Below are 14,436 nucleotides of genomic sequence, written 5' to 3'. Positions count from 1 at the left end.
GATCCCTGGTTGCCACCTGTGGCATCTTTATGAGCACTCCCCATCACTGCAGAGTGGGGCTCCCCACCCATGTCTGCAGACTGAGGACGCCAGTGAGGCGGCCATGACTGTGCGTGTAGCCAACCCCACACCCTCCTCACAGGATGCAGAGTGCGTTGAAAACGTTTGCTGTGGACGAGACCTCAGTGTCCGGCTACATCTACCACAAGCTGCTGGGCCATGAGGTGGAGGACGTAATCATCAAGTGCCAGCTGCCCAAGCGCTTCACAGCGCAGGGCCTCCCCGACCTTAACCACTCCCAGGTGTGCGCCGTCCTCAGCGCGCGGGGCCTCGCCCATGGGCCGGGACACAAGCGGCAGCTGCCCCTAACGGCCGCTTGTATTGAAGGTTTATGCCGTGAAGACTGTGCTGCAAAGACCGCTGAGCCTGATCCAGGGCCCGCCAGGCACGGGGAAGACAGTGACATCAGCCACCATCGTCTACCACTTGGCCCGGCAAGGCAACGGGTAGGACAGACATGGCTCCTGCAGGCAAGACCCGGGAGGTCTTTAGGGTGGCCAGATGGAAAGCCTGCTGCCAGGAGCCTCGGGCTCTGTCATGCTAGGGAGAGCACTTGGCAGGCAGTGTCGCTGTAGCGCCTACCGCTCTCCATGTGACGTTATTTGTGTCAGCTGCAGCCTTGGGATTGCATTTTAGTAACCAGGTCTGCTACTGGTGTAGAAAACTGGGGGCAAGGGGCTGTGGCTGCAGCAGTGTGAGTTCTGTGTGCGTCTCAGAACTGTGAAGGTACTTTATAGCGTGACGGGAGGGTGCGGGTTCCAGCCTTGGCATTGCTTGTGGTTGGTAGAGCTGTGAAGGCTGGGCTGTCTGGATCTGAGCTCCTTCAACATCGTGTCATTACTGCCTGTTAAAAATGATAGGAGTTTAAGGCCAGCCTGAGCAGGGTGAGACGTCTCTACAAAAAAAATTCAGAAATTAATTGGGGGTAGTGGTGTGCACCTGTTGTCCCAGCTACTCAGGAGGCTGAGGTGGGAGGATCGCTTGAGCCCAGGATGTTGAGGCTGCAATTAGCTGAAATCACTGTACTCCAGCCTGGGCAACAGAGCGAGACCCTGTCTCAAAAAACAGAGTCTTGGCTTATTACATTCGCTGAGCTTCCTCTGGGTAAACATTGAGCTGCCTGAATGGTGTTGCAGGCCGGTGCTGGTGTGTGCTCCGAGCAACATCGCCGTGGACCAGCTAACAGAGAAGATCCACCAGACGGGGCTGAAGGTCGTGCGCCTCTGCGCCAAGAGCCGCGAGGCCATCGACTCCCCGGTGTCTTTCCTGGCCCTGCACAACCAGATCAGAAACATGGACAGGTGTGTATCAAGTCCATCCCTCCCAGTTGGTCCCTGAGCTGCTGCAGGTGACATGTACAGAGCTCAGGTGCCCCGCTGACCTGCATGTGCTTCCAGCATGCCTGAGCTGCAGAAGCTGCAGCAGCTGAAAGATGAGACTGGGGAGCTGTCGTCTGCCGATGAGAAGCGGTACCGGGCCTTGAAGCGTACCGCGGAGAGAGAGCTGCTGATGGTAAGTGCCCCTCCTGCCTGCAAAAGGGCCTGTGGGCTGGCGGCCTGATGGTTTTTGTTTGGGCCAAGGCACCTGTTTGAATTGTTGCTTTGCTTCTGGAAAGAGAAGTTAGATGCTCTCTACCTGGCCTCTCTGCGCTCAGTTGTACAGTAAATTAGGGACATCTCGCTGCCTGGAACACGGTCTTCTAGGGAGTCTTCACTCCCAGCCTCCGCTGGGATCTGGCAGTGGATCTAGAACACTCCTGCTCTTTCATAACCAACCAGCCTGAACTGGAATCAGCCTGAGTGCAGTTTTCAGCAGCTCAGCACTGCCCCTTGAAGGCTGTCGTGAGGCATAGAGCCCTTGGTGTGGAGAGGTTGCCTTCTGTGAAACGTGACCGTTTAAGGACCTTTAAAGTTGGTAATCACCACAGCCTGGACCGTGTATCTTGTCCAGGAGGGACAGCTTGTTTTTTTTATAGTGTCAAGGAGGGTGAGAAACAGGAGAGCCTTCTGTGTCCTGTCCCACCTGCCCTCCGGGGTCTGGTGGCGTTTACAGTGCAGGTGCCCTGATGCCTCTGCACCCTTCCCCAGAACGCAGATGTCATCTGCTGCACGTGTGTGGGCGCCGGCGACCCGAGACTGGCCAAGATGCAGTTCCGCTCTATTTTAATCGACGAAAGCACCCAGGCCACCGAGCCAGAGTGCATGGTTCCCGTGGTCCTCGGGGCCAAGCAGGTGGGCTCTCTTCCTTACCCTCTCCTGTGTGAAAACTCGTGTGTGTGATTCTTGGCGTTTGTCTTTTAAAACACCCTGTATTGATACAGGATGCCCAGCAGAGTGTGCGCACACACAGGGCTCCCTGAGAGGTTTATAGAGGGTGGGGTCTGCCAGCTGCACGTCCAGCGTGTGTGGTGAGCAATGCCTCTGTGGCCAGGTGGTGCCCTGTGCACCCCGGGGCCCCTACTTCCTCGCTAGTGTGTGTCGAGGCCGATTCACACCTGAACTTTTTTTTTTTTTTTGGAGACGGAGTCTCGCTCTGTCGCCCGGGCTGGAGTGCAGTGGCCGGATCTCAGCTCATCGCAAGCTCCGCCTCCCGGGTTTACGCCATTCTCCTGCCTCAGCCTCCCGAGTAGCTGGGACTACAGGCGCCCGCCACCTCTCCTGGCTAGTTTTTTGTATTTTTTAGTAGAGACGGGGTTTCACCATGTTAGCCAGGATGGTCTCGATCTCCTGACCTCGTGATCTGCCCATCTCGGCCTCCCAAAGTGCTGGGATTACAGGCTTGAGCCACCGCGCCCGGCCACACCTGAATTTCTTGACTTGTGGGGGCCCTTCTCCCTACAGCTGATCCTTGTAGGTGACCACTGCCAACTGGGCCCAGTGGTGATGTGCAAGAAGGCGGCGAAAGCCGGGCTGTCGCAGTCGCTCTTCGAGCGCCTGGTGGTGCTGGGCATCCGGCCCATCCGCCTGCAGGTCCAGTACCGCATGCACCCTGCACTCAGCGCCTTCCCATCCAACATCTTCTACGAAGGCTCCCTCCAGAATGGTGTCACTGCAGGTAACGGGTTCTGCTTGGGGCAGGGGCTTCTGCAGAGAAGTGGCATCAAGGGAATGTGGCCTGGGGAGAAGGAATTGGCCTGTCAGTTTCCCCTGAGTGGCTTCACATAGTCACTGCTTGAGTTCTGGGCACTTTGTGCCCAAGGTCTTGGTGGTATGGTCTTAGATCAAGTGGTGTTTCTGGAGCATGTGGGGAGCCTGTGTCCTCTGTAAAACTCAGTCATTGCCTGAGAATTCATCCAAGGCTCATGTGGCAGCATGCACAACAGCAAGGACAGGCATTAGGGGAGCTGAGCCCAGGCCTTAACATGGACCATGTGTTCAGTGCTTCCTGAAGTATAGCCATTCTCGGGGCCTGGGCCCCTGGGGTCTGCAAGACCGTGTCCGGCTTCCCTGTATAACACAGAGGCCTCACCTGCCCTTTTTCACTCTGCCGACGCTTGCTGGTGACTCACTGGTGCTTCTGCAAGAGTTGGCTCCGAGCAGCCGGACTGTGCCGGGATCACAGTAAGAAACACCCCGGATGAGGAAGTGAACAGTACATCTTACTAAGCCTTGAGTGTTTCGCTGCGACCAGATAGAATTTTTCATGATACCTTCGGGTGTGCCGGTGCTTGAAGGCAGGCCTTGTGGACACACCCTGGGTATTCACCCTGTGATGTTGGGCAGACTTTTTCCAAAAATGATCGAGCTCGTCATTTCATGGAGAACAAGTGGCAACATCTGTTACAGTAGTAAAATTCAAGTGAAAACCAGAATTTTGGAAAACGTTAACGTCGCTTGCCATGAGCTTGGTGTCTTCCCAACACCTAGAGACTTTTCTGATGAGGTCTGTAGGGGTGACAGATGAAATGTTTCCACCATTGCTGGTGAAATGTGTCAGCCTTTGGAAGACCTACTTGATGAGAGATCCTTCTTTTTTTTTTTTTTTTTTTTTTCTTTTTCTTTTTTTGTTTTTTGGGAGATCCTTCTTGAATGACCAACGCATAGTGTCACGAAGTCACATGGGGATGGAGTGGCAAAGAGTTGTCACAGGCCTGCGGAAACCCACCTCTGCCCAGCTTGATGTGGCCTCAGGTCTGGAGACTCCCAGCCATGCAGAAAGGCTGTAAAAACAAACCCATCTCCCTTTCCAGTCATAGGCATCCATGAGGCCTGGCTTTCCTGGAGCCCGGGAGGGTGGACTGAGCACAGGCAGATCCCAGGGCCCAGCTGCCTCCGATTCAGCCACATAGGAGATTCGCAGAAACGGGAAACAGGACCACTCTTCTCACTTAGCTTATTTTGGAGAATTAACTAATGTGTAATGGGTTATTTTTAAACGAATTAATTTTTTTTAAATTTCCAAATTTAGGGAATACAGTTATCCAATAAACAAAAACTGTTTGGACTCCCTAACTTTTGAGAGTGTAAAGGGTCCTAAAAGCTGCCAATACAGCATCTCGTGAACTCCAAACCTGTGAGGTTGGTATTGTCAGGCCTACTTATGGGAGAAAGTGAGGCTCAGAGCCCACCCCCCGGGTTGGGCTGCACCACTCTTTGCCGAGTCGTGGGAGTTGATGCCACTGTTGACATTGCTGGGACACCGCTGTTCCCAGTGCATGGCAAGGCTGAAAACAGAAGGCCGCAGAGACCTCGCTTGTGCTGGTGTGTCTGAGCACTGGCTGGGAAAGGCGTGGCTCACCGCAGGCTGAGACCCTTCATGGTCCCCAGGGCATCGGCCCAGAGGGCAGACGCTGGTGCACACTGCTCTCTAATTGATGCCCAGCATGTAGTTCACACCCAGTAAGTATATTTTAGGAAATTCTCTATTGAAGTGTAAACATGTGGCCACATTACGAGTGTCTGGCTCAGTGAGTGGTCACTAAGTGAGCGTATTTGGATAGCCAGCATCTGAACCCAGAACCACCTGACCAGCTGCAAGAAGCCGCCTCATCCCTGCAGGTGGCCACCGTCCAGGGGTGCGCATCCACAGCAGCCCCTGGGCTGAGGGACTTCTGAGCTCATCTGGCAGCCCCTGGGCTCGCTGCAACAACAGTGATGCACTTGGCCTCATTTTCAGCTCGACATGGGATCATACGGTGTGTGCTGGCGTGTCTGGCTTCCTGTGTCCATGTCAGGCTGGTGCTGTGCAAAAACACCAGTTTCCTCACACTGATCGAAGCTCCCAGTAGAGTGAGGAGGGCACCTGTGAATTGAGAAGCTGGTTTTACAGTTTTAAGGAAACGCACAGAGCCCAGAAAAGCCAAGATGAGTGCGAAGAGCCCGAAGAAAGTGGCTGCTCACATGGCGGGACGCTGCGGCCCCCCAGCTGCAGTGTTGGGCCCCGGCCCAGGAGGGACCCCAGAGGCACAGCCAGCAGTCCACAGGCCCTCAGCAGGAATGGGCAAGGCTGCAGGGCAGGGGGACACAGTTGACTCAACAGTGTCACACGCAAGTCAGTTGTAGGGGCTGTGGAGCCTTTAAGGCAAGCTTCTGGAAGGAAGCAGGAGAACAGCCTGTATCCTGGGGTTGCCAGAGATCCAGGCTATAGGAAAGCCCTGGCTGAGGCTTGTTCCCTGTTTAGGGGCTGAGCCAACTCTGTGCTGGCCATGGTGCTCTCAGTGGCCTCTGCTCAGCCTTGCTCAGTCCTGGGCATCTCCAGCCAGGGGACCGGCTCAGGTGACCTCACCAGGGCCTCACAGATGGAGGTTTCCTGCCCCAGGGCATGCAGCACTGGTGTGGCATCTACATTGCGCTGTGTCTGAACTCAGTTGAGGCGGGGTAGGACTTTTGAAGTGTTACCTCTTTCCCTCCCCTCACAGCGGATCGTGTGAAGAAGGGATTTGACTTCCAGTGGCCCCAACCCGATAAACCGATGTTCTTCTACGTGACCCAGGGCCAAGAGGAGATAGCCAGCTCGGGCACCTCCTACCTGAACAGGTGAGCAGGGACAGGCCCACTGGCGTCTGCAGGCCTTGGGGACAGCTTGAGAGGTTGCTGACCCATTGTACTTATTTTTAACATGGGACTGAAACTTTTTTTACTTTCATCCGCTGTTTAGACTCTAAACCATATTGTTTCTGCCTCCTTTTCCATTGTACTTGTTGTTTATTGGGCAGATACTTGCTAATCCCACATGGCAACCTTTTCTGCCCCTCAAGACTTCCCTGGTGAAGGCTGGGGAAGCTCAGCCATGCAAACACCAGTGATGGCAGCTGCCTTCCCGCAGGGTGTCGTGTGTCTGCACCCCTCACAGCCTGCAGCCTCAGGGCTCGGGATCCCATAGGTGGAGCCCAGCACTGAGAGCCTGGGTTTCTTAGGACCGAGGCTGCGAACGTGGAGAAGATCACCACGAAGTTGCTGAAGGCGGGCGCCAAACCGGACCAGATTGGCATCATCACGCCCTACGAGGGCCAGCGCTCCTACCTGGTTCAGTACATGCAGTTCAGCGGCTCCCTGCACACCAAGCTCTACCAGGTGCTCCGCGCCCATGGGCACACTCGGTCTCCTGGGCCATTCAGGGGTATTGACCCTTGACTTTTAAGTTACCCCCCCCCAAGAGGTGCCCATCCTGGCTGGAGCTCAGAGTAGCCCAGGAAGCACCAGCTGGCCCACCCTCTGGGGAGGGCACAGATAGCACATCCCCACAGTCCTTGCGAAATTCCACATGGTCAGGACAGAGACTTTGAGAAATAACGTCACAAGGATCAGAAACATGGGCTGAGATTAGTGTATCAAGGTGTTTTCTTGGGACGGTTGAAACAAGTCCAAGGTGGAACGGGAGTGGTCATTGCCTGCCACGCAGTAGATGTTGTGCCGTGGAGACTGGTGTTCACACCTTTTTTGACACCTGGATGAAACGCCTACTGCAGGTGTGTGGGGAGGAGGCACAGCTCTGCCTCCACGGGGAAATGAGCCCAAGTGCCGAGTCTGAGTGGCTACATGGCAGTGGTTTCTGTTCTGTTTTTGAGCACAGCTCAGGTTCTCTGGGATGAGCACGTGTGCTCTTAGTGCTGAGAAACAAATCCCCATGGCTAAAAGAGAACAGGCTGGGTGTCATGGCTCACACCTGGAGTCCCAGCACTTTGGGAGACTGAGGCAGGGGAGTCGCTTGAGCCTGGGAGTTCCAGACCAACCTGTGCAACGTAGGGAGACCCCATCTCCACCAAAAAAAATAAATAAATAACGGTGTGGTGGCATGTGCCTATGGTCCCAGCTACTCAGGAGACTGAGGTAGGATCAGCTGAGCCTGGGAGGTCAAGGCTTCAGTGAGCTGAGATCACACCACTGCACTCTAGCCTGTGACAGAGCAAGATCCTGTCTCTAAAAAAAGAAAACAAAATGACAGCAGAACCAGGACAGTCCCTAGGTGCGGTGGAGCAGGTGCCAGGCCCCAAGCTCCTGGGTGGGATTTGAGGGTGGGTCTTGGTGTATTTCCTGCATTTTGCAGGGACTGGGAAGGCAGCCTGTTGGCTGATAATGACCATAAAGCTCCCTTTCAGGAGGTGGAGATCGCCAGTGTGGACGCCTTTCAGGGACGCGAGAAGGACTTCATCATCCTCTCCTGTGTGCGGGCCAACGAGCACCAAGGCATTGGGTTTTTAAATGACCCCAGGCGTCTGAACGTGGCCCTGACCAGAGCAAGGTAGGGAGGCTGCCTGCTGTGTGCTGCCTAGCCGCTCTCATCAGTCCCCACTTCCCAGGGAATTTGGGGCTAGGGTTGGGGGTTGCCAGGGCCAGAGGTCAGAGGGCTCTAAGCAGCAGTTGAGAAACGATGTCTAACTGGAGAGATGTTTGTTTCCATGTCCTGGGGGTTTGCTGTGGTTCCTGTGCCTCAGCCCAGCAGGACGTATCTTTCTAGGCCCTTCTGGTCTGATTCAGATAAATCTTGTGTGTGTCTGTCAAGTTGTTTAATCTGAGAGCCTGTAAATTTTGGTCCTGTCCACTATTTTTGGTTCTAAAATACAACTTTTTGTGAACTGATGATAGCAGAAGGGATCCATTCTGTCATCCCACATACAACTAGACAGGCCGGGCGCGGTGTCTCACGCCTGCAGTCCCAGCACTTGAGGCCGAGGCGGGTGGATCACCTGAGGTCAGGAGTTCCCAACCAGCCTAACCATGGTGAAACCTGTCTGTACTAAATACAAAAAAATTAGCCAGGCGTGGTGGTGCATGCCTGTAATCTGAGCTACTTGGGAGGTTGAAACAGGAGAATCGCTTGTACCTGGGAGGCGGAGATTGTGGTGAGCCGAGATCGTGCCATTGCACGCCAGCTTGGGCAACAAGAGCAAAACTCTTGTCTCCAAAGAAAGAAAGAAAAAAAAAAAAACTAGACAGCAAGGACCCATTCACCAGCTGGAAGTTCGGGGGGCCTGGCCCGTGGCTCCACCCAGCATAGGGAGAGAACCTGGCACTCCTTCAGGCTCACATACGCAGTAGTCCTCCTGTAGGTCACCATGGCTTTGTCATTGGCACTTCCTCTTTCTATGGCGCGCTCTTGTTTGGTGGGTGGTATTGGGTGGGGCCCCCCACAGCTGCGTGAGGTGGGCTAGAGGACCTGGGCATCGGGTCAGTGCCCCAGCCTGCCAGGGACCCTGCGGGGCCACCTGTGTCCTGGTGTGCCTGGAAGGCCGACTCTCTTGACAGCCGGTCCTGTCTCCAAACCTATCCACCCAGCCAGGTGTCTGCCATGGGGCTGCTTAGAGTCGGCCACAAAATCAACCCGTGTGCAGGGTCAGTAGCTTGGCGTTGGGCTCTGGGGCCTGTCCCTATGGCTGGCAGCCTGCCTGCTGCCTTGGCTCGCCTGGTCCACGCCTTTCTTGCCTTGGATTTGGGTTGTGAGTGAATGCAGCCTTGCCTCTTGGACCGTCCCGTGAGACAGGCCGCTCTCCACCTGCGTCCTCAGCACTGCACCCTTGTTGCAGGTACGGCGTCATCATCGTGGGCAACCCGAAGGCGCTGTCGAAGCAGCCACTCTGGAACCACCTGCTGAACTACTACAAGGAGCAGAAGGTGCTGGTGGAGGGGCCGCTCAACAACCTGCGCGAGAGCCTCATGCAGTTCAGCAAGCCGCGCAAGCTGGTCAACACCATCAACCCGGTGAGCATCTGCACAGGACAGCAGGGTAGCAAGGAGAAACCCGGGCCTGAAACACTGCTGGGAATGTGCCAACTTGGCCCATGTGCCTGTGAGCTGAGGGAGGGCTCTCCTAGGGGAGGATGGGCCAGCCCACTTCCTGTCTCCCAAGCCGTGTGTGGCATTTTTGGCTCAGGGCCGCTGAGTCCTGGGTGGCCTCTGGGAATTGGGTGGGCTGCTGTGCTGCATGCAGCAGCCTGGGACCTGGGACACCGGGAGTTGGAAGCTTTTCAAGCCCGGGGTGCCCTGGTGGTGAGGGAATATGAAGCTTCTTGAGCCGAGGCCCAAGGGTCAGCATCAGCCCAGGTCTGCTGAGGAGAGCAGGCGAGACCCAGAGGCCATGAGACAGCAGCTCTCTCCTGTCTCCAGGGAGAGCCCCTGGCACAGTGTCAACACCCCACAGCTGCATACCTGCTGCCTCCCAGGCCACCGGCCCATGGGAAGTTGTTCCTTCTGTTGAGATGACAAATTCCTCACTTATCTAAACCTTCGCAGGGAGCCCGCTTCATGACCACAGCCATGTATGATGCCCGGGAGGCCATCATCCCAGGCTCCGTCTATGATCGGAGCAGCCAGGGTGAGTCGCTCGGCAGGAGACCCGGCTGGCCCCTTGTCCTCACACCAGGATGCTGGCTGTTCCCATGGCTGAAGCTTTAGGTGCCCCACCTTTCCTCCCCCTCAAGGGCGGAGCCTGGCTCCGTTGTCCTCCCCGCCCCCTGGGCATCTCTAGCCCCAGAGCACCCCTGGGGCGTTTGTCTTTAGCCAGAGTTTATTCATTTGTGTTTCCTGGTGATCAATCTAGTTAGCTTTTTCTTGCCTTTTGGTAGAGCAGGGACTACATGTAGTACAAATAGAATATTTTCATTAAAAAGGATTTTTTTTTTCCTTTGGTAAATTCAGGGTGATTTTCATTTATTTTTTATGTTTAGAGACAGGGTCTCGCTATGTTGTCCAGGCTGGTCTCAAACTCCTGCTTCAAGCATTCCTCCCGCTCAGCCTCCCAAAGTGCTGGGATTACAGGCGAGAGTCACTGCACGTGGCCAATTTGCATGGAGGGTTTTTTTTGTTTGTTTGTTTTGGTTTTTTTTAAGACAGTCTTCCTCTGTCGCCCAAGCTGGAGTACAGTGGTGCGATCTTGGCTCACTGCAACCTCCGCCTCCCAGATTCAAGCGATTCTCCTGCCTTGGCCTCCCAAGTAGCTGGGATTATAAGCACCCACTACCACGCCCAGCTAATTTTTGTGTTTTTAGTAGAGACGAGGTTTCACCATGTTGGCCTGGCTGGTCTCAAACTCCTGATCTCAGGTGGTCCACCCATCTAGGCTTCTCAAAGTGCTGGGATTACAGGCTTGAGCCAACACGCCCGGCCCCGATTTTCAGATCTATGTAGGCCAGTGATTCCCAGCAGGCTCTTCTGGGGGAAGGTGCCTGCCCAAGCACCCAGCCCCAGGCTTGCTGCTGTAGTCAACATGGAGTCCCGCGAATCTGCATCTTCAGCCTGGGCAGAGCCGGGACAGATGTGCAGCTCCGGTGGGGTGGGTGGGGCATCACCGGGGTTTGACACCTGCTGTGTTCCACTGTGATTTGCAGGCCGGCCCTCCAGCATGTACTTCCAGACCCATGACCAGATTGGCATGATCAGTGCCGGCCCCAGCCATGTGGCTGCCATGAACATTCCCATCCCCTTCAACCTGGTCATGCCGCCCATGCCACCGCCTGGCTATTTTGGACAAGCCAATGGGCCCGCTGCAGGTGAGCATCCATGGCTGCGGCCAGGTGTGGCCCTCCTGAGAGCTCTCGAGGGTGTGCTTGTTTGCGAGGCCCTGGCCTCCTTGGGATCACCCTGGACTGCTGTCTTTCAGGCCGAGGCACCCCAAAAGGCAAGACTGGCCGTGGGGGACGCCAGAAGAACCGCTTTGGGCTTCCTGGGCCCAGCCAGACCAACCTCCCCAACAGCCAAGCCAGCCAGGATGTGGCGTCACAGCCCTTCTCTCAGGGCGCCCTGACGCAGGGCTACATCTCCATGAGCCAGCCCTCCCAGATGAGCCAGCCCGGCCTCTCCCAGCCGGAGCTGTCCCAGGTGAGCCCGCCCCACGCACAGAGCCCTCTTGGAGCCCTGGGACAGGACTTGCCTGAGTGAGAGTGGGGCTATGCACCTGGAACATTCCCTCTGAAGAGCCCCAGAGAGCTGGCCTGGCCCATGTCCACTGTCTGAATTACCTGTCCCTGGGCTAGGATCATCAGAGTGGGTCTCCTGGGTCTTAATTTGGGGACGGATTTTCCATTCTTTTCTCTGGGGCTGCTGAGGGCTGGGTGGACGTGAGCACCCTTGGCCTGTGGCTTGCTTACCCCCCGACATTGTCTTTCAGGACAGTTACCTTGGGGACGAGTTTAAATCACAAATCGACGTGGCGCTCTCGCAGGACTCCACGTACCAGGGAGAGAGGGCGTACCAGCATGGCGGGGTGACGGGGCTGTCCCAGTACTAAAAGGCAAGCCCCCCTGGAGCAGGCCTGGCCCCATCCCAGCCTCCAGGAGAAGGATGGGAGGGGCCTCTCCCCAGGGAGCTGCCCTGGAGGAGTGGTATCTGGAAATGCGTGCTGTCCCCAGTGGGGTCACAGGCCCCCAGGGCCAGCTTGGCCTGTGCCCTTTACCACCAGTCAGGGTGGCTCCATGTGTTGCCCAGTCACAGCCCCACTCTCCCCTTGAAAGAATTCTAGGGCTCCCCACGGAAAGGGATGTGGAGGCACCCCACCCTACCCCATCCTGGCGGGTAGCCCTCTGCTCGCGGGACCTGTTTCCTCATCAGAGTGGGGGAGAGCAGCTCGAGCTCCCACTGGCTGTCCTGTGTGCTGGGTACCTGTGGGGCTCAGGGCGCCGCCTCTCACTGCCTCTTGCCCTTCTCCCTCCTGACAGGTGGCGGCGGAAGAGCTAAGCAACGTGGCTTAGTCCATCAGCATCTTATTCTGGGTAATAAAAAATAAAAATAAACGGATACCTGTTTTCCACTGCTAAAACTGAAGCACCACTGTGTGAGCGACAGGAAGGGAGAGCGCACGAGGGAGAGGAGCCGAGGCCGAGCGCCCCCTGCTGGCCCGCGGCGGCGAGGAGCAGAGGGAGCGGAGGAGGGGCCGGCCCGCGGGGAGCCGCCGCCACCAGGAGGCCCCGCTCCGTCCCACCGGGGCTGCGGCCAGGGCGGAGGGAGGAAGACCCTCATCTCAGAGTAGCCCTTTCCTCTGTTCTTTTATTTCTTTTTCTCTTTGATTGAAAGGGGACTACGTCTTAGCAGGAAAAAACTTCGCATTTCTGTGCCCGAGCAGGCTCCTTGCAAAGACGGCGGCGCGTGGGGCAGAGCCCCAGGAGGGCGCATCTGTCTACGCCTACCAGACGCGCCGAGGTCGCGCTGCCTGTGTTCTCCGAGGGCCTTCGTTTAAAGAAAATAAGGGTGTTTGGGGTTTTTCTGTTTGTTTTTTTCAAGATTCTTTTAAAGGAGTACTGAAGAATACTTTCCTAAGTTTGTCTCTAAAATCTTAGCGGTGGACCTGGGAGATGTGAGAAGCTTCCAGAAACAGTTTGAACAAGCCCGCGCCACTGGAGAAGAGGAGCAACACCTGTGCCGCGGCCTGGAGGAGGATTTTTGTTGCTGGTTTTAGCTTCCGGTGGCTTCTTGCTGCGGGGCATCGGGCCTCTGGGGTAGCCGCCCACCGAGCCTGGAAGCTGCTCGTTCTCCACCGGACTCAGAAGCCAAGCCGCTTCCCGCCCGGACTCGGCGCAGGACCCCGCACCTGTGAGGAAGGTGCTTTTGGCCCCATTGCGAGGGGCCTTGGCTAGGACTGGCCCTGTGGCCAGGGGGCGAGAAGGTGGCTGTTCCCGGATCGACGGCGTTTTCCCGGGGGCCTTTGGAAGATTTGGTGGAAGGACAAGAGGGCCTGTCCCTGTCCCCAGGAGGTACCGACAGTCCCTGTACTGGTTAGACACACGGAGCGCTGCACACTGAAAGCCCAAATTGGGAGCTCTGCCTGCCAGCAGTTTTGCTGAGGGGGTGATCGCTGCTTCTGGGGGGTAAGGAAACAAGTTACAGGAATTACTGCGTTCTGTGTGAAGGGGCTGGGGGGTGTGGTGTCGTTGGCAGAGGGTCATTTTAGTTAGGAGAGCTGCCCCAGCCCCTCGAACCCCTGGCTTGGGGTGTCATTCCGCCTGGCGGCCAGGCCTCCAGCCTGCCCTGGCCCGGGCCTGGGGCTGTCACTGGCCCTGAGCTGAACACTTCCAGATTCCAGCTTCTACATGGGACAGATGGGGACGCACAGGCCACCTTCCTTCTGGCAGGGACTCTTATTTATTCCCATTGCTCTAGGGCTTTCGGTTTCCCCTTCTTCCGGTAGGCCGCATAGAGGCATGCACCACGCGCCGGGTAGGCTTCTGCGGTGACCCCGCGGCGGCCTGAGGGACGCTGCCTGCCCCATCCCGGCTGTTGGGCTGGGCCGCTTTGCCTCTGCTTCGCCCTGTGCTGTGTTCTCCAGCTTTGTAGCAGCGGCCTTGACAAACCCAGGCGCACCGTACCAAGGCAATGTAACTTTTGATTTTCGGTCAATTTAAGTTCTTTTGTCACCAATAAAATATTAAACAGTTTTGCCTTCACACCAAGGATTGGATAAACTGCAAGGGGCGGAGGGTGTTGGGGGCGGGGGGTTCCCTGGCTGAGTGAGGGGTTGGGGTGTGAAGGAGGCCAGAGGGAGACAGGCAAAGCCCAGAAAGGGCAGGTCTGCCTTGCAGGACTGAAGAAGAGCGACCCCTGCCCCTGGGCCCCTCCCGTGGGCAGCACCTGGGCCTGTCGGGACGGCTCCAGGGAGTGGCGGGTTAGGCCTCGGGTAAGTGACCTGGAAGTGGAAAGGCCTCTCCGATCACCAAGACGGAGGGGCGCCCTCCCCAACCCCAGACAAAGGAGTCGAAGGAGACCAGCAGAGCAGACCACGCGACGTTTATTGTTGGGCCCGCGTCCTCGCCCGCCCCGCGTTAGCGGCAGCTGCACTCGTCCACCACCATGTCCTCATACTGCCGCAGCACCACGTTGTCACTGTTGTCAAAGAAGAGCACGGAGATGGGTGACAGGCGCGCGGGCACGCAGCAAGGCAGGTCGGCGGCTCCCGGGGCGGCCGCGTGCATGAGCGCGCGCAGCACAGCGTGGTTGAGCGCGGGCGGCCCCC

The 14,436-nt window shown here is 56.8% G+C and overlaps 1 protein-coding gene across 1 annotated transcript in view; it reads left to right on the top strand.

The window, feature by feature from the left end:
- UPF1 (UPF1 RNA helicase and ATPase) overlaps positions 1-13,870 on the top strand; it is a 38,381-nt gene extending 24,511 nt beyond the window's left edge. Inside the window, exons 10-23 of the mRNA XM_017852673.1 lie at positions 143-302; positions 388-506; positions 1,197-1,361; positions 1,458-1,572; positions 2,148-2,291; positions 2,901-3,114; positions 5,918-6,035; positions 6,416-6,572; positions 7,598-7,740; positions 9,023-9,197; positions 9,729-9,810; positions 10,823-11,312; positions 11,602-11,724; positions 12,149-13,870. Coding sequence (XP_017708162.1) covers positions 143-302; positions 388-506; positions 1,197-1,361; positions 1,458-1,572; positions 2,148-2,291; positions 2,901-3,114; positions 5,918-6,035; positions 6,416-6,572; positions 7,598-7,740; positions 9,023-9,197; positions 9,729-9,810; positions 10,823-11,238 — 2,008 coding nt within the window. The 3' untranslated portion in view covers positions 11,239-11,312; positions 11,602-11,724; positions 12,149-13,870. The remainder of the gene's footprint in view (positions 1-142; positions 303-387; positions 507-1,196; positions 1,362-1,457; positions 1,573-2,147; positions 2,292-2,900; positions 3,115-5,917; positions 6,036-6,415; positions 6,573-7,597; positions 7,741-9,022; positions 9,198-9,728; positions 9,811-10,822; positions 11,313-11,601; positions 11,725-12,148) is intronic.
- Positions 13,871-14,436: the final 566 nt, after the last annotated feature.

The sequence above is a fragment of the Rhinopithecus bieti genome, unplaced genomic scaffold (assembly GCF_001698545.2).
Source record: "Rhinopithecus bieti isolate Rb0 unplaced genomic scaffold, ASM169854v2 scaffold_34968, whole genome shotgun sequence".
In the NCBI taxonomy this organism is placed as follows: Eukaryota; Metazoa; Chordata; class Mammalia; order Primates; family Cercopithecidae; genus Rhinopithecus; species Rhinopithecus bieti.
Note: the sequence above shows the minus strand (reverse complement) of the source record. Positions and strands in the feature narration are given on the sequence as shown.